The following is a 19,726-nucleotide window of genomic DNA, read 5'->3' on the forward strand; positions in this document are numbered from 1 at the left end:
ACAAATTGTTGCGGAGGAATACTGATCTCGAGAGCTTATATTTGGTATGTCTTGGTAGTCTTCTGACTGCTGGTATATTTTCTGAGGCACTGAACCTCAACACCTGCAGTTGGAACCCTCTTTCCAGATTCCCCACATTTTCACACCAGTTAGGAGGAAATTGATTTGAAAACAGTGTGTGGTAGATGCTTGCTGTTTCATCAGTGATGGAACATCCTCTGACCACTGGATGTACGGTGCTCCTGCTTCCTGCTGTCGTCAGCAGGGTCCTCCAGCTGTATTTCTCGCTGCTCTGCGCCTCCCAGCACCCTGCCCCTCTGCTCTATGCCCTGCTGGTGTTTCCAGAACATGCCACATTCTCTTCTGTTCAGGTCTCCTCACGTCAGGTTGTCTCTGCCGTCTGTTGTGTTCTTCAGATATCACTTCCTCACCTGAGCACTCCCAGTCCTCCAGGGGTGAGGGAGGTCCCCCCATCCTCTGCCCCATTGCATCTTATACTCTCACCCCATTGTCACACGATTACACCGGAATCTCCCGTTAACTTGGGTATTTCTTCCGCTGGGCATAGAGGCTCGTTAAGTATAGGAACAAAATCATGTTCATTATAAAGCTAGTAAGATGCCTGGCTGTGTACCATGAACGCACCACGGTGGGCACTACCAGCTGTGATCCTATAACCCCATTTCTCTTATTTCATCAGGGGAGGTCACTAGATGACTCTCTGGATCACTAGAGAGACAGATAGATCTCTTCTAGAGGAGAAATTACTGTCCAGGGAGACAAACTTTTTAGTCATTTGCATTTCAGTTTTGTTTCCTGTAGGATATTAGCAGTCTTCTCATTAATTTGTAATCATCTACTAATTAAATAGTTTTAGCTTTAACATATTAACCCCTCATTATAGACATCATCATCCTCTCCCTAAATTGGCATTTGCTTTCTTTTTGCATATGGTGATTTGCAGAGTAAAAAAAATTTTTAAAGAATTATTTTTAATGTAATGAAATCTGTACATTTTTCTCTTTTGGCTCATCCACTGCCTTTATGCATAGAAAGACCTTATGAATCTATTTTTAATACTTATGAACCACCACTGGAATTTATTTTGGGGAAAGAGGAATTTATATCCTTAGTAGTTAGTCTTACCATTTCTCTTCTTGGTTGAGAAGATTGAAACTAAACAGGAACTGAGTAGTTCCACAGGACAGGTCATCTTTTAGCAAAAATCCATTGTCGCCAAACAATGAAAACATTGCCTTCCTTGCTCTGCTTTCTTGGAACATATCTTTACAGGCTGATTCATTGTCCTTAGACTTTCCTTGTTTTAAACCTCAGCTTCAGTTTTCCAACTCTGTCCCTGTAAGTTTGTGACAGTTCCTCAGGTAGGTATATAATATGTGTAATGTACCACACGCCTTTGACACATTGTATATATTATACTAGAATCTAGTCTCCTTTGGGAATTCTCCATGCAAATACTTCAGATTCTTTAAATGTCTCAATCTTCACTTTCTCATTCAATTTCATAGTCGTTAAGTTATTTTTGTTTTGTATTATGTTCGAAAGTTTCTGTCTCATACAGACGATACTCCCTTAGATCCGTAGAGTTAAACTTATCTTTTTTCTGGACTTTTAAAAACCATTTTGTTGGAGTCAGGTCCACATCAGTCCTCCTTTTCTGTAAAAATTCCATGTACAGCCATCAAAACAAGAGAAGAGGTAGCTACTTGCCTTTTCCTTTGGAAAAAGCATCTTCACTTCCCCCCAAAACTAACATCCTGAAACTAAAACTCCACGTACCCAAGCACAGGTGTCATTTTCTTTCTTCTTTCACCACTTCCAGTAGAACACTGGGATGTCAGGTGGGTTAGAAGATTTCTTGCTGCTTCTTTGCATGTTTTGTTTCTTTGGGGTTGATACTTTTTCAGCTACCCTTAGAGGGTGCCTGTGCTGTGAACAGTTATCAGTAAGAATAACACCCTGAATCTGCTGGGAAAAGAGGTGAGGCTGTCTTGCCAGCAGGAGGCAGGAGTCTGTGCGTAGCCCGGTGGTTCTTGCTGTCCCAGCCAGTGTTGTTCCTCGTCCTGCACGTGATACTGGCATCCCTAACTCCATTCCCCGGCCAGCTCCCACTTTTCTTCTGTCAGTTCTCTGTCGATGTTAGCAGCTAGTGCAGGATGCGTGGCAGCCGCTGCTACTGGGGAAAGGGCTGGACCTGCAGGCGCTCTGTTTGGATGAAGAATCCTTGTCACCTTTGACCAGGGCCCCGTTGGACTCTGCTCTGTGAAGGCCTGGTACTTGCTTGATACAGGGGACAGCCACCCAGATGATGCCTTCCCGGGCCAGCATCCTCTCCCACCCTGCCACGGTAGTAGACGGCCTGATATGATATGAGTGGCAGGAAGCTGCAGCCTCACCCGGGCCATCCTGAGGGGGGTCAGGGGAGGGGGGTCAGGGGAGGGGCTGCAGTTGATCAAACTCGGACTTCACCCTGCAGGACAGGATGCGTTGTCTCACTGCTCTGACACTCCTGCTTGGAGGGACCTCACATTCCCTGACTATGAGAGGCAGCTTTTTTTTTTAATTGAATATAGTGATTTACAATATTGTGTTTGTTTCTGGTGTACAGCAAAGTGATTCAGTTATAAATACATATATTCTTTTTCACATTATTTTAAACTGTAGGTTATTATAAAATACTGAATGTAGCTCCCTGTGCTCTACAGTAGGTCCTGTTGTTTATCTGTTTTATATATAGTAACGTGTATCTGTTAATCCCAAACTCCTAATTTATTCCTCTCCCACCTTTCTCCTGTGGTAACCGTAAGTTTATTTTCTGTCTGTGAGTCTTTTTTCTGTTTTGTAAACAAGTTCATTTGTATCATATTTTTTTAGATTCTACATGTAAATGATATCTCATGATACTTGTCTTTGTCTGATTTTCTTCACTCAGTATGATAATCTCCAGGTCCATCCACGTTGCTGCAAATGGCATTATTTCGTTCTTTTTTATGGCTGAGTAGTATTTCTGTGTGTGTGTGTGTGTGTGTGTGTGTGTGTGTGTGTGTGTGTGTGTATCTCACATCTTTTTATCCAGTCATCTGTCAATGGACATTAAGGTTGCTGCCATGTCTTGGCTGTTATAAATAATGCTGCTATGAACACTAGGGTGTGTGTATCTTTTAGAATTAGAGTTTCCTCCAGATATATGGGGATTGCTGGATCATATGGTAAGTCTATTTTTAGTTTTTTAAGGGACCTCCATACTGTTTTCCATAGTGGCTTCACCAAACTACATTCCCACCAGTAGTGTAGGAGGCTCCCTTTTCTCCACACCCTCTCCAGCATTTGCTATTTGTAGACTTTTGAATGATGGCCATTCTGACCGGTGTGAGGTGGTTCCTCATTGTGGTCTTGATTTGCATTTGTCTAACGATCAGCAATGTTGAGCGTCTTCCCGTGTGCCTGTTGGCCTTCTGTATGCCCTGACAGGAGGTCTCTGAAGCTGTTATTGAGCCTGCTGTGTGCCAAGCAGAGTTCCACACTCTGTGTGCTTTACCTTGGTTATTCCTCACGGCAACCCCACGAGGTCGGCACCGGGTGGTCCCCACTCATAAACTGGGAGTGAGGCACGAGTGGTGACGTGCTTGTGGAGGGTCACACCCAGCTAGCCCTTGGTGAGGCCAGTGTAAGACACGAACCTGGACAGTCAGCCCCAGAGCTATCCTCCCGTCCTCCGGAGGCCACAGCTCAGGGGTCTGGGGAGGGCGGCAGGGAAGGTAGTGCCACACGGGGGTGGGAAGAGCCCCCCATGGAGAGAAGAAGGTGTGACCGTCAGCAAAGCCAAGTCTGGAAGAGTGAGTGAAAGTCAGGGCCATTTTTCCCTCCAGCCAGTGACCTGTGAGAAGCAATATGGCGCTTCCTTTGGTCACCACTGTGCCCCCAGGCCTCGAGCAGGCATGCAGGGATGGCCCTTCGGGACATGAGTGAAGAGAAGGCGTTTCCAGGCGAAAGAGACAGCGTGGGCCCGGCCCGAGGCAAGGGAGAGGGTAACCCTCAGAAGAACAGAACTTAGAGCCCCAGGACTGCAGGTGCAGGGCTGGGGAAGCATTTGGAAGAACTGGCTCTAACGAGGGGAAGCCAGGTCTCAGATGGCTTGTCATCCAGCAGGCGGGTGTGGGTCTCTCACAAGTGGTAGCAGTAGTGCGTAGCAACTGAGCCGTGTGTCCCAGTGATGTCAGCATCCTCCTCCCCAGGCCTGTAACCCCAGCCTTCCGTCCAGCTCTGCTCACGGTTCTGCCCCCTGCACCTCCCCACCTGCTGCTTCCAGCCGGCCTCCACCCACGCTGCACGGGGCTCCCTCTCTGATTGAAACTTCCAGTTCCCCCTCATTTATGAGAAAGTTCTGCTCCCCTCCCCCGCCCCTCTCCAAGTAACAACAACAATAATAATACACTTTCGAGGAAGATGGAGTCTCCACGGACTTCAGAGACTTCAGTTGTTCTGGCTGCAGAACCGAAGCTGCTTGCGACCCTAGGGCTGGGGAGAAAGCAACAGCTTGCACATGATGTGCTCTGAATGAGATGAAGACGTGTTCATATGTGTATCTTGGGTGGAATAGCGGATTGAAATCTGGCTAACATACTTGAAATGCTGGTAAAGACTATCCTGTCTTTGGAAGATACTCAAGCAGCAGCAGAAGCCAAGCACGAGCATCAGTGTACTGTCCTTTCATCCGGTTAGAATGTAATCCAGGAGCTGCAGCCTCCCCCGCACGTACGTTAACTTCCATCCACTGGACTGCCGTGGGTTCCCTGCTCCCTGGTCACCTAGGTGGTGTCCGTGGTGCGTAACTGGAGCCCATGTGTGTGGCTCTCCTGGTATCTGTTTCCTCCTGACCATTTAGTCGGAGGACTAGCTCTCAGATGGCGGAGAGACTGTCTGTCACACTCTGACCCTGGGCTGAAATGCAACACTTGGTCCTTGGCCTTCTGTATCTGAGACGCACCTGTCCGACCTCCACGCCGGTAGCTTGTCCTCAGATTTCAGTGTCTTGTTGGAAGGTGAAGAGACCCGGGACCCCACCACGGAGCTCTGGGTGGGAGTTCCTTTCCACTGGGGTCGCACGAGCCCATCCTTGGAGCTGCCTGGCTGTCCTCCCCTGTCACCTGTCTGGGTCCTAAAGCCTTCTCAGCTTTAGGCTCAGAGACTGATTATTAGTGTTTTCTGACGCTCTGCCCTGCAGTCCCGTCTGGAGAGGACTGAAATGATGGCCCAGTAGAACTCGTGGCTTGATCACTCGGCGGTGGTCTGCAGGGTAGCAGAGCTGGGACTAAAACTGTCCACCCAACACGGCAGCCCTCTGGTGTCCCCAGGCCCCTCGGGCGCCCCGACTTCTCTTCCTGTGTCACCAGGGAAAAGCCAGTTTCCTTTTGCTGAAGGCAGAGAGACCTGGGGCAGCAGCCACCCCATGGTTCACTTTCCAGAGATCCTCCAGGGAAGCACGGGCCCCGCTCGTGACCTCATCAAATGCACACCTGCAGCGGGTCGAGCTTTGAAGAAGGCAAGGCTGTTTCAGTTCTTGTATCACACTGCATCGCCGTGTGACTTTGTTTCTCATAGAGCCTCGCATTTAATCCCTTTCATCTGGATGTTGTAAGTTTCAACCAGATTCAGCAGCCGAGAACCTCAAGGACACACCTGTGTGTCCTTGCAAACCCAGGAGACTCATAGGAAAGTCAGAGGTGAAATAGTTTGCCAGGGGCCATGGAGCAAAATCGGGACAGGGCCATTCTCTCTGAATCCGATTTCTGGTGTCTAGTACCTGGTATCTCCTTTCCTTCCATTAGCATCTTTATTCTAATGTGATGTCACTTAAAGAGCTAAGCTTGGGATAAATCAGATGAGGGGAAAATTATAATAAAAATGGATAATATACCTTGAGCTTTTTTTAAAGGTTATAGGCAGAGGCCCACCATGCCCTGTTACCATATCATAATATAATAGTGCACTATAGTAACTGTGATTGTATCTGCTATTTCCATGGTACAGGTAACGTGTGGGCAGTGGATGGACAGATTTTGGGGCATTCTTTTTTTAAAAAAATTTTTACTGCAGTATAGTTGATTTACAATGTTAGTTTCAGATGTACAGCAAAGTGATTCAGTTATACATATACAATACGTATATATTTTATTTTCAGATTCTTTTCCATTATATGTTCTTACAAGAAATTGAATATAGTTCCCTGTGCTATACAAAAGGTCCTTGTTTTTTTAAACATTTTTATTGAGTTATAGTCATTTTACGATGCTGTGTCAAATTCCAGTGCAGAGCACAATTTTTCAGTTATACATGAACATACATATTCATTGTCACATTTTTTTTCGCTGTGAGCTACCATAAGATCTTGTATATATTTCCCTGAGAAGGTCTTGTCGTTTATCTATTTTGTATATAGTAATGTGTGGGTAAATATTTTTAGCAGCTTTTAATTTGCCCGAAATCCTCTCTACCTGTGTTTCTATTTAGCACGGGGTTGACGTTTTTGAGGCTGCTATGAATGTGTCGTATTGATTTGTCTCCTGAATGTGACAGCTTCATGATTATTGAGATTCTGTGATCCTGGCTTTCTGGTACTTGGATGAGTCCTTGGATCTTCATCTGTCTGCAGAGGAAACTGAAGTGGAGAGAAGGATATGACACACTGAGGTGACCCAGGGAGCAGAAGCTCCAACAATGAGCTGTCCTGGGAACTTGCAGTCATGCCTCTGGAATTTCCTTCTGAGCCACAAAACGGCCTGGGTCAGAGGGCAGATTGTGAGGTGCTGCTGTCATACGTCCGGCATCTTTGAGATGCTCCGTGGCCCCATGGACCATGCTCAGAGGATGTGCTGTGAGTCTTATGTCTCTGGGTTTGGGCCTTGGCTTGGATGCTTCTGAAATCTGAACTTTCTCTTTGATGAAGAAATTTTAAAGGATAGGATTTCAGGTGGTTTGGAGAAGTATTGATCATTTCCCTAAGCAAAGCATGTTTTAGAAATGTTAATTCTTTGTTTTGTGCCATTCCAATGAGTCTTTCATATTTTTTTAACTTTTTATTTTGTTGAAGTATAGTCAGTTTACAATGTTGTGTCAATTTCTCATGTACAACACAATGCCTTAGTCATACATGAATTTACATATATTTATTTTCATATTCTTTTTCACCATAAGCTACTAAAAGATATCAAATATTGTTCCCTGTGCTATACAGTATAAACTTGTTTATCTATTTTATACCACTCAGTATCTGCAAATCTTGAACTCCCTAGTTATCCCTTCCCACCCTCTTCCCCCCGGTAACCATAAGTTTGTTTTCTATGTCTGTGAGTCTGTTTCTGTTTTATAAATAAGCTCATTTGTCTTTTTTTGTGTGTGTGTTGTTTTAGATTCCACGTATGAGTGATATCATATGGTATTTTTCTTTCTCTTTCTGGCTCACTTCACTTAGAATGACAGACTCTAGGTTGCTGCAAATGGCATTCTTTTTATGGCTGAGTAGTATTCCGTTGTATAAGTATACCGCAGCCTCTTTATCCAATCATCACTACAGCACAATTTACAATAGCCAAGACATGGAAATAGCCTAAATGTCCATCGACAGCAGTCTTTCATATTTCCTATTTTGTTGTCTCATAAAGGTATTGTCTCTAAAATGAGTATGAATCACAACCTGGTAGCTCCCTATGCACAGAGCCACCAACAAGTAGGCATGTGGCCACTATGAGTAGCCCTGGCCCCCTGCCCACCCCCACCCCCACCCTAGCCCCCAGTGTCCAGTGATAACAGTTTCAGTACAAGTGAGTCTCAGGAAATATCATGGTAACATGTATTAATTGAATATTTTTTAGTTTTTATGTTTAAAAACCATGTGTTTTCTAAGCTCAGCACATGCTACCCCATAGTCGTTTGCACAGCTGCATTAGCTTTGTCTGAAAATGTTATAAGCAAAAAAAAGAAAATGTTATAAGCAGTGGAAGTAGGGTTATTTCTTCAGAGTACTTCCTCCGAAGTATGGTGTGTATATTCAAATTGGATGCAAAGTATTTGACAAGGGGCAAGAAAAAGGGTAGAGAGGACATCTATGAAGTGGCTCTGAGAGGGAGGGGTGACATGTAGAGAAAAAAGGTGATAATAAGAAGGATATTGAAGTGGGATTTACTGAGTTTTGAATTTAAAGGGAAAATATGCTTATAAAACATGTTTTTACATGGTAAACTTCATACCCAGTACCTCTCCATGGAAAGCACTTCAAAATTGCTGCTTGGGGGAGTTTGTCATTGCCCATTTGTTAGTTATTTGTTTCTCAGTAATGCCCTGTAGAGGGGGCTCCCTCTGCCGGCAGGTATTGATCAGGCTCTGGGTGGATGGAGGAGACCCTCAGACACAGGTATTTATAATTCCCTGTTTTCAGAGCCTGCCCTCCACTCTCAGTCACCATTGGCTTCCTGTGAATTCCTCCTGCAGGGAGAGAAGGTGTCAGACCTTCAATCTTGAGATCTCTAACGTATGTGCTAATCATAATTCTCATTTGTAAGTTAATTAGTTTGATCTGACACATTAAAAACATAGGCAGTCTGAAGTGAACTTGCTGAGAAGGAAACTTCTTGGCTTCATCTCCTAAGGCTGACCTCAAAAATCATTATTCATTTTCCTAGCTGAAGTTTCTCTTTTACCTTTTTTAACTGAAAAAGAAAGAAGATGCTTTCTATGTCTGTGAGTCTCTTTCTGTTTTGTAAATAGATTGGTGTCATTTTTTTAGATTCCGCATGTAAGTGAAAATCAAACAATAAAAATGAAAGGAAAAAAGGAAAGAAGATATGAAGGAGTATCTGGGTGGGGTGGGTGACCACCCATAAGCACAATTGTCTTGGCTGCCTTGATAATACACGTTTCATATTCTGCTACGTTCACTTAAGCTCCTATCACAATGCATTTCCATGTTTATGCATAGTTTTCATGATTCAGTGTGTGTCTTAACAGCAAAGCTGGATAAATGAGGTGGACACCTCACTTTCAAAATAACACTTTTTTTTCTACATAGCCTTTGGAATCACAGTGCACTTGGCAGGCGTCCACTTGGTATAGAATTGTATTGTAACAAGATGGTTTACGGTCGGAGTGGTAGCCAGCTGACTTCTACAAGAAGCCTTGTTCTCCAGAAGGATTTCCTTTGAGGGTGATGCCAGCCCTCAGTTATGCCCGAGCAGCTGAAAATGAAAACAAGGAAAGCAGTATGACTTGACAATTGTTAGTATTCAAGAGAAAATTTCACTCTGCTCGGGCAGCCAGACAGGGCTACAGATGTTCAGCTACTTTTGCTCCGAACTCACCCAGGAAGGCAGACCTTTTCTGAACTGGCAATGAGAACAGGACACTCCGATCTTACATCCAGATAGAGCAACAAACAGGTCTCCTTTTGGAGGAAAAACAAAAAACAAAACAAAACAAAACAAAAAAACCCCACAGTCGTGCTGTCAAAAGAAAGTTGTGCTTTCAGAATCATGATGATTCAAAGTTGAATTTCTGTCCAGGCTCACTCACTCTCTGTGCTGACTTTTCTCAGGGACAGTTTGCCTCCCAAAAAGGAGGCGGCTTATAAATTTCCTGTTAGAATAGGGAGTGTGCGTCTCGGCTTCCCGGGACTTAGTGAGAGTTTGTTGAAGAGAAGAATGAAGTTGGAAAATCCATGGGTAGATCTTAACATCCGGCTGTGTAGCTACTTCTTAAGTTGCTGTGCAGATAAGGTGAGAGTAATGTGATCGGAATTGTATGTTTCAGATGAAAAGGAGAATCTGAGGGGGAACCTTCAGGGATGGGTTTGAACTCAGTGTCTTGTCACACTTTGCATGCTTGGAAACATTCTGAGAAAGTGATACACTTCTTTTTTATGACTGTGATTAGAACTTTATTCGATACAGGAAATGTCTTTTGGAGATGAATTTTCCTTGGGTTTTGTTTTTTTTTACAACTTACTAGAATGTGAATAAGTAACTCATGAGCGTGTTTATACCCTTAACCTTTTACAATGAAGTTCAAAACTCTGTGTTTTAAATATGCAAAGGACAAGCAGTGTTTCTTTCTTAAAATTCCTTAAAATTGTCCCCACCCTGCAGAGAGTTTTCTCAAACTTTTAATAAAATATTTTTAAAGGAATTTCAAGATAATATGCCAGATGGTTGTACACTCTCCTCCCTAAAACTCCCTCTCTGTTGACCTTGAGTTCTTCCTAGTAAGAACTGAATTGCTGAATGTCTAGAATTTTATCCAAAGTGCCTGTGCTATTGGTATCAACTGTCCTGTCGAAACGTGAACATTTTTGGTGCACTTTTTTGATACAGGAATCATTTATACGTTTTGATTTGGCAGCCTTTATTTTAGTATAATTTGAAATTGTAGTAGCTTTGATTGAACTTAGTTGAGGGAGTAATTGAAATGAAGCTGACAGATTTTTTTTTTTCCTAGCAAAGTGTTTTCTTTACTTTGTAAAAGTTTTTTTTTTGTTTTTTTACTGAGACATTGTTGACTTATAACATGATATTACTTTCAGGCATACAACATAATGATTTGATATTTATGTATACTGTGATGGCCACCACGATAAGTCTAGTTAACATCTGTCCTCATGTATAAGTTGCAAACATTTTTTTCTTGTGATGAGAACTTTTAATGCGAATCATAGACCCTGGTCTTGTTCAGCTTCAAAAGTATATATATATCATTGTTTCACTCAGAGCCCTAAAGAATGGTGACGTTTCCAAACTTGATTGAAAGAACTTAATTTCAAACCTGTTGTTCACCTCCAACTTTTATAACTATCTGCTTGGTATTCTCAAATATCTAAAAAAAAAAAGTCTTAGCAACTCTCAAATGTGCAATACAGTATATTAGCTGTAGTCACCCTGCTGAACGATACATCCCCACGTCTTACTTATTTTAGCTGGAAGCTTGTCCCTTTTGACCACTTCAGGTAATTTGCCCACCCTCTCCTCCTCTCCCCACTCCCCTGTCTCTAACAACCACCAGTGTGTTCTCTGAGTCTATGAGCTCATGGTTTTTATTTTTTATTTTTATTTTTTTAGGTTCTGCATTTAAGTGAGATCAATGGTATTTGTCTTTTCTTCTCTGACTTGTTTCACTTAAGCAGAAGGCCCTCAAGGTCCATCCATGTTGCCACACATAGCAATACCTCCTCTTTGTATAGCTGGAGAGTATTATTATGAATAATTAAGAATAATAACATAACTTGATGGAAGCATGAATGGTGATATGACTTGGGTGGCTCCTTTGGAGGAAGGAAAAGAGTCTCTCGTGAGAGTACATGATAGCTTTGCACATGCTGATGGTCAGAGAGTGAGCCCTGTGGGATGCGGAGCGGGGAGGCCACCTTCCCCACGTTACCTGGAGAAAGCGGAGAAGGGACCCCAGTGACCGTGCAGTGAGGCGGGGCCAGAATCCGCCCGTGTGCATCCCTCCTTTTGATCTGCATGAAGGGGCTGGCAGCTGGGAAAAAGCAGGTGGCTTCAGTGGGGGCTGCGGTCATATGAAAACCCAAAGACCAGAAGGCATCTCTGGGTTTCCTGGCCTAGACGGCAGTGTTGGACTATTGTGTATCCACTTGTAAAAACCATTTGCTACATTTTCAGGAATTTTGTGCACCAGTTATAAACCATAGCCATTATTAACATTCAGTTATACAAACTTATGATTAAATAAATTATATTAAAAACCAAGGTAACAAATACTATAGTAACTAACTAAATAAACCCATCACCTCCTCGTTATTTTACTGTCCTTTGCGCTCGTGTGTATTGTATCTGTCTGTTGGAGACATTTCAGCATGGGCCTGGCAGTAGCTTGAAGGTAGACCTGGTGAAGGATGCTTGGAGTGCAGCAAGACACTTCTTGGTTAGAGTTGTGGCCAGCGGACATCCACCAGAAGGTGCGCTCTTAAGAGGATTTCCTTTGAGGGTGATGCCAGGGCTCTCGCAAATGCTCCCAATGAAGGCTTTTTCCTTCTAGAAAGCCTGTTAAACACTCACCAACATCTCCACTGGGCCTGCCCACTCATTTTTGTATCTGAGATTGGGGTGCAGAGATGAGCAGAGGCTTGTTCGAAGTCTCGCAGCCAATAGCCAGCAGGGCTAAGTCTGGACTTGGGTCTCCCAGTGCCTGCCAAGATGCTCTTTGGATTACATCACACGGATGTGTTAGTGGTGAAAGGCGCAAGGGCCAGGGGTCAAGTCCAGCTGTGAGCACTTATCTCCAGGGCCCCTGTGATATGAGTGAAAGCTCTGGAGGGACTAGGGTCATAAACGAGGACGGGGAGGATTAACACAGAAACCAAATGGAGTTGCCAGTTGGATGGTCGTCTGCTCCCTGTGGTCAATTAGAGGGACGAAGTGCGAGATGGCAGAGACCAGGTACTGAACTCTGTCCTCAGTGCATGGTGATAAAATTCATAGATGGAAGAAGGACTGAAGAATGCAGAACACGTATCACCACCTGGTATTATGTTATATACGGATTTGGTAATCTACTTGACATCTCCCCCTAAGAATATAAGCTGCATGAGGGCAGGGACCTGTCTTCTGTGCCACTGTGCACCCAGCTCCCAGAATAGCACCTGGCACCTAGCAAGTGCTCAATAAATGTTTCTGAATGAATGAACAAACCAATCCTGCTGCTTCTTGGCGTTAATTAGCTCCAACTCCCAGGGGAGGTTTTGCCCAGAGGCAGGTGCCTGGTGACGTCATATTTTCCCAGCCTAGGGGACCCTCTAACCATCTGTCAGGCTGCTAGACTCTCAGTGACCATCTTTTGTCTTTCTTCTTAGATGACGGAGGGCCGTCGATGTCAAGTCCATCTTCTTGATGACAGGAAGCTGGAACTCCTAGTACAGGTAAATGACCTTCGGCCAACTTTCAAAGTTTCTTCTGCGACTGATGTGGTTCAGACTTTGATTCAGCTGAAGGGTGGGTGAGAATATAAACTATTTTAAAGTTAAAATGGCTGTTAAATTCTACGAGAGAGGCCTGGGACACACGGTGGTGGGTGTTTGTGTGTGTGTGAGAGCGCTATTTTCGTTTGTACTGTTTCTTTGTGCACCCTGCCTAAGGCATTCAAGGCCAGATGTATATCTAACCTATTGTTACAAATCTCTCGAAAAGGAAATTCCACAAGTGCCATTGGCTAAGCTTTCTGCCTGGAAGGAGTAACTATAATAGAACCTCATAACTCTTTCTACAACTAAGACTGATTTCGTTAGTCGTCTTTCTTGCTCAGAGGGGACAGAACAGTTCATTATTTTCAAGTTGAATCTTCATAGGTGTGCAGAAGTAAAAGCAATCTCTTGGCTCTGTCTTCCCTCTAAGGGCTGAGTTACCCCCGGCCCCCTCCCACAGTTCATCACTGATGTCACTGTTGACTGTCTGGGTGTCAACTGACACACAGGAAATCCATCCCTTTATCCCCAAACTAAGAACATATCAGTGGCAGAGAAGTCAGAGCAGTAATGAGAAGCATAGACCCTGGTCTTGTTCAGCCTCAAAAAAAAAAAAAATACATCAGTGTTTCACTCAGAGCCCTAAAGAACAGTGAAATTTCCAAACTTGTTTGAAAGAACTTAATTCCGTATCTGTTGTTCACCTCCAGCTTTTATAACTCTATTTGCTTGATATTCTCCAATGTCCATCACATTCTTAGGGCAGTGCTTCTTATTTACCATCCGTCATATTCTACCCTGAGAAGCTGCAGCCCATGTGAGGCGGGAAGCCCCATAAAAAAGACCAGCAGGACCCCCAGGCAGGGCCACTGCTCTCCTGCCAGCACCGTCTGGTTCCCTGGCCCAGCGGCTCTATCTCACTTTTTGCCTCTGAAACGGCTAACTTCTAGGAAAGTGGGCTCACTCCTGATTGGTCCATTTCCATCTTTCCTGGTTGGTTATTTCTCTTCCTCCTGATTGATCCATTTCTGCAAAGCCTGTTCCTAATTAGTCAACTTTTGTTATACTTTATTTGCATATGACGTTGCAAAGTGTAAACTGGCAGCCTATAAAAGCCTGTGTAAACCTACAGCTGGGGTCCAGAGCTTGGAGTGTTAAGTCCTCTGGGCCCGCTGGCGTGGTAAACCTGAGTTCTCCAACTCTCCTGAGTGCTGCTTGGTCTCTTGCCAGGATCCAGGTTGCTGTCACAACTGAGCTGTAAAACCAAGCTGTAACACATTTTTTCTGCAACATGTGAGCAGATTGAAATGATGTCTGCGTGCTCATTCACACAGGGAGATGATACTTCAGTGGGGAGGTTCCGCATAGACACGCAGATCCGTGTTCCCTTGTACGTGCTGCTGCTTGGATTTGAAACTGTTCAGATTGCTAACACAAAGAGCTAATGCTTTTAGTAAGACTTCAATCATAAAGGCATTATAAATGCAGTGTGGGAAAGAGAGAAACCGAACTATGGGAGAAAGCCCATCTCCGCCACATCCCGGTTCAATTCTTCTCATCTTGGCACACTTCCTTCCAGCCTTTTTCTTATTTGTGTTTCTTACATGGTTGTAATCATAACGTGTGAATAATTCTCTGTGTTTTTTTTTCACTTAACATTGTCTTTCACTAGCGTTTTCCATGTTACCATAAATTGTCATCTTTGTTCATAGCTGCATAAATTCCAGAAATAGATAAACCATTAGTAGCAAATCATTTACCCATTTGGGTCCATTTAAGGTTTCTTTAAACATTTTACACTATTTCCGAGGAAATGCTGTGATCAGTTTATCCACATGAGTAGGGTTCTTCCGCATGTTGGATTATCTCCTTGTTGGACTAAATTCCAGGACCCACAATCTTACTGAGAGCTGAAATTTTGGCTTGGATTTGGAGGGTGGGGACGGGATGGTCAGATGAGCTAGAGGTCTTAAGTTAGCCGCATCGCCAACTAACGAAGCATTTGGAGCAATTTTTAAATTGTTGAGAATCAGCTTGGGGAGTGTGGAAGTGAGTGGTCTGGTGTGTTGAAGATGCTTTTTTTTAAAAAAATATCAACTCTTAGAGTCTTAGAAGGCAGCCACCCTCTTGGACAGGAAATGGGACCTCCAGGGGCAGGGAGTTGACAGTCTGCTCGCCAGCCTGCCCTGGGAAACTATGACTGGGGGCATCTGAAGTGGACTTGAGTCACAGAGAAGATATTTAATTACGAATGTGCAGCAGTTTGGGGAAGGTCATTCTCAGCCCTTCCTGATCAAGAAGATGTAGAATTAGACGAAACAAGAGAAGTCCGTCCTCTTTCCATTCCTTTTTAGAACATGCTTCCAATGTCTTTCCTTCTTCCTAGAACACGCCTTCCCGTGCCCTCGCCTCTGGCCCTGGCTGGTTCATGGTAAACCTTCAGTTCAGAGCTTAGAAGATACTTTGCCCCCCAGGCTTTCCCTGACCCCTCTGCCCCTCCTGAGTCTGGGTCTTAGTGTTACCGAACCACACTTGGGTCCGCTGGCCCACACGCAGCAAAGCTGATCTGATACTGGGTTGTGGTGAAGGAAATTGCGGCGTTAATTGTAGGCACCAAGCAAGAAGTCCAGGCTGTTACTGCTCAAAAGGCCCAAATTCCCTGATGGCTTTTGGGAAACGGTTTTTAAAGACAGCGTGAGGGAGAGGGTCACGGGGTGTATGGTCAGCTGACGGGTGTTCTTCTGTTTGGTTGGTGGTGAGGTCATCGGAATCAACATCATTAACCCTCTGGTTCCGTCCAGTGGGTCTGGGGTCTATGTGCTTGTGGTCAGTGTGCAGTTAACTCCTTCCATCTGGTGGGGGTTCCAGGATCTGCAAAACAGCTCCAAGGATATGGTTCAGAATCCTACCTGTAGCCTGCGGAGGGACTAAAGGCCTTGGACTTCGTTTCATGGATCAACTGTCATTATTTTGTCTTGCTTGACTCTTTTCCTTCGCTTCTGCATTTTTCTCACTTCTCTGATTAAATTTATTCTTCAAAACTCGAGGGAGGCCTAGGGGGCTAAAGTTTTTCTACAAACAAGAAGCAGATGGAGGACATGGTAGGGTCTGTCCTGGGAAGTCCCCATAGGGTCCTGCTCGGTTACATTAGCTGTCCCCTCCACCCCCTGAGGTTTCCCTCTTACTGTCACGACTCGTCGCAACTCACTGCCATTGCTGTTTACTGGAGCCGCCAGCAGGGTAAGGGCTGGTCTGTATCTCGATCAATCACTCTGTACCCCCAGCACCTGGCCCGGAGCCTGGCAAACATGTCACTGAACACATCCTTGTTGAAAGAAAAAATGGGCAAACCCTAAGAAGCCGTGGTATTACCTCTCTGAAGGACCTCTTAATATACATAATAAATACATATGAATTATATATATATAAGAATGTGTATATATATTCTTTTCATTGCAGCTCATTATAAGAAATTGAATATAGTTCCCTGGGCTCTACAGTAGGTCCTTGTTGTTTATCTGTTTTATATGTAGTAATGTGTATCTGTTAATCCCAAACTCCTAATCTGTCCTTCCCCGCTTCCCCTGTCCTGGTAACCACAGTCTGTTATTATCACCAATATTAAGTGTATTTAGTGCTGACAGTTTTGCTGTTGTTGTTAAGAACAATTCCAGAATATTTGTAATAAGACTTTGACCAAGCGATGCTTTTTCCAGTCTTTTGATCTGGGCCTGAGGAGCTGGAGGGGGTGAACGTTTCCCACGTTTGCCTCACAAGGGTTGTAAGGTGGAGAGGCAGGCTCAGAGGAAATGTTTATCTCCCAGAGATGCAAACCGGGCTACACACAAGGGTGACTGAGTGAAGGGCGTTAGCAAGCAGCGACAGAGGAGGGAGGCCTGGTGTTTCAGCCACTAGCTCTTAGGGTGAGAGGCTCACCCAGCGACCCCTCAGACCTGTAGAACAGGACAGCGTCCAACACACGAGTGGTAGGAGGCTGAGGTGATTAGGAGTCAGCAACTGACCAGAGCTGTCTCCCACCGGAAGGATGCTGGCAACCAGACGACCACAGAGATTGCTTCCTGCAGGGTGTAGACTAGACCTGGCCACTGTGACAGGAACATTTCCCTTCTGCGGGTTACAGAATCCCAGCGTTGAGTGTTTATTGTACAGCTCTTTGGGATTACCGAGTGGACTCTGGCCGAGCGGACTCTGCATCCTAATTCCTGACGGCTTTGAGTAAACCCCACGTTACCCATGGCCGGTGGGGCAGCAAAGTTCAGGAGTGCACATATTCAGATCTGATATTCAAAAGGCTCATGCCTGAATCCCCCAGGCGGTTCCCAGACATCCACGATGTCACCATGCGACGCTGCCCTCAGTCCTTAACTGCCACTTAAGGATGCTAGAACGGTGCTGTGAGCATTCTGGTATCAAGTCAAGCCTTGGCCATCAGTGTGTGGAGTTTGTCCAACCAGATCATCCTTCCATCCAGCCTGGAGACAATGTCATTTGCTCTGTTGCCCCCCATTGTTTCAACTAATTAAAAATGTTCTCCAAAAAGCCTGCATCAGAATGAGAGAGGCCACCATCATATTTGTCTCTCAATCAGCCTCTTCTTGATGCTTCTATAACCAGATGGGAGGGTGCCACGGAAGTTTTATATTAAACTGAACTTCTCAAGTCTGGTCTTCATGTGGTTATTCTTTTAAACTGCCTTTCTTCCCTTTTTTTCTGATCTGAAGGCCTATTTAAGGGAGCGTTTCGTAAGCAAAGAAAGAAAAGTGAGCTTTAGTAAGAGTCATTTAAATAAGACCAAGAATTTCCTGACAGCGAGGTTCAAGAGGTGGGGTCCTGGAAGCCGTTAATGGAAGATTCCGGGCTCTTTCCCTTGGGCTTCTTAAAAATAGAATAGATTTTCACTAGATTGGAATGGCCGAGGTGTGGACCTTCCTTATTAGGGTCTCCTGAGGCTTCCGATACATGATATCCTGTCGTCCAGGAAGACAGGCCAGTGTGAGAAAAACAGACGTGCAAGAAAAAACTTATGCTCCTAGCAGTGCCTCGTTTGAAGGACTTTCCCCAGCGCTTTAGCTGAGGGCGTATTATGCTCTGTTGGCAGGATTTCTTCCCTTTGACGATAGAGCAAATCCAAGTTCTCTCCATGCCCGACTCTGCCACAGTGGGGCTGCCCGGCAATGCGGGGCACATTGTCGGATTACGGTGTCTCTCCCCTCAGCCCCATCTCTTAGTGGCATCACATGTGTAACCATCAGCCTCTGTTAAGACAGAAGGACAAAGTGTCCTGTGAGTCAGAGAAACAGAGGAAACTTCAACTGGTCAGTGTTTATCAGGAGAATTAAAGGTAGGAGCTGGAATATTGTACGTTACACAAAAACAGAAACGTCAGGAAGGATTTAAAGCCACCCTGTGGAGGAGAGTTGGAGCCCTTGAAATGTGGCCAGTCCAAATTGAGATGGGATGTCAGTGTAAAATCTGCACCAGATTTTGAAGTCTTTGAATTTTTTTTAAAAAATAAAATGTCTTATTAATGATTTTTATATTGATGATTCCATGTTGAGATGGGTATGTGAGGTTAAAGAAAATACATAATTAAAATTAATCTCACCTATTTCTTGTTCCTGATATAAGGTGGCTACTGAAAAAGGTAAAATTTCATATTGGGCTCACATGACATTTCTGTTAGACAGCTGTCTCTGATGGATAGAGTAGATCATTTGCGCAAGAGGAAGAATTATGAACCTAAGAGACTTGGTTAAGGACACCCAGATTCCCTATTGGATGTCCTCCACAGTGATGACCGCATTTTGCAGTTCTTTACAGAGTTTCTCTGCAGCATATCTTATTGAATCTTCACGTTAACTATGTAGATGCTAACTCAGATGAAGAAACAGAAATTCAGAAAGGTTGATTACCTTGCTCAAGGTCACCAAGGAGTGTATACAGCTGGAACATGGATCTTCTGACGTCATAGCCTGCTCTCTCTCACTGCACCGTAAGAAGTGTATACGATAAAAAACCCGAGACGCCATCTAGTTGGTTTGTAACATGCCTGCCATGTTGGACCCACACCAGCTTCGTAAATGACAGGTGCAGAACTGAAGATGGCTTTTACCCAGGTGATTTTGTTTCTTTGGACTGAGTTGCCAACCTGTCTAGTGAAGGTTTACCCATGTGACCCATGATGACGAAGGGTTTCCACATCATGTCTAAGCCTGAGGGTATCAGGTGTGGAAGAAACTTACACCGCGGCAGATTAAGTAATTTCTGCCTTCTCACCTCTTTTCTCTGTCCGACCAAGATGCCTGTGATACTGTCTTAAAGGTTAAGTAAGTTACTATGGTCTCTAAATAAAGGAACACGAAAGGCAGAGTAAATATCCTTTCCTATAATGGGCTAAAAAAAACCAACAACCACCACTTGTATATGACTTCTTAGAAATCTGAAACTCTGCTAGTGCTGCAGAGAGTAAATGACTGGACCTGAGTTCTCTGCATGTGGACACACACACACACTCACACACTCACCCTCACCCGCCCCATCCCCAGCTACTTCGGTGATTTATCATGTTCTGTAAAAATAGAAAGGATGGTTCTCTACCAAGTAAGCCAGGAATTCCCCCAAGACACACATTGCCAAGAAAAAAATACGCAGAGTTGATTTCATCTCTTCTTGACCGAGGGTGGTCTGCTCTGCCTGCTGGCCCGGCTACTGTCGTGTGAG

At 44.4% G+C, this 19,726-nt stretch overlaps 1 protein-coding gene across 9 annotated transcripts in view; it reads left to right on the forward strand.

Moving 5' to 3' along the window:
- FRMD4A (FERM domain containing 4A) overlaps positions 1-19,726 on the forward strand; it is a 441,493-nt gene that overhangs the window by 247,498 nt on the left and 174,269 nt on the right. For all 9 annotated transcript variants that reach the window (XM_072955338.1, XM_072955337.1, XM_072955343.1 and 6 more), the window contains exon 2: positions 12,878-12,943. In XM_072955338.1, the coding sequence (XP_072811439.1) occupies positions 12,878-12,943 (66 nt within the window). The remainder of the gene's footprint in view (positions 1-12,877; positions 12,944-19,726) is intronic.

This window comes from Vicugna pacos, chromosome 35 (genome assembly GCF_048564905.1).
Source record: "Vicugna pacos chromosome 35, VicPac4, whole genome shotgun sequence".
Taxonomy (NCBI): domain Eukaryota; kingdom Metazoa; phylum Chordata; class Mammalia; order Artiodactyla; family Camelidae; genus Vicugna; species Vicugna pacos.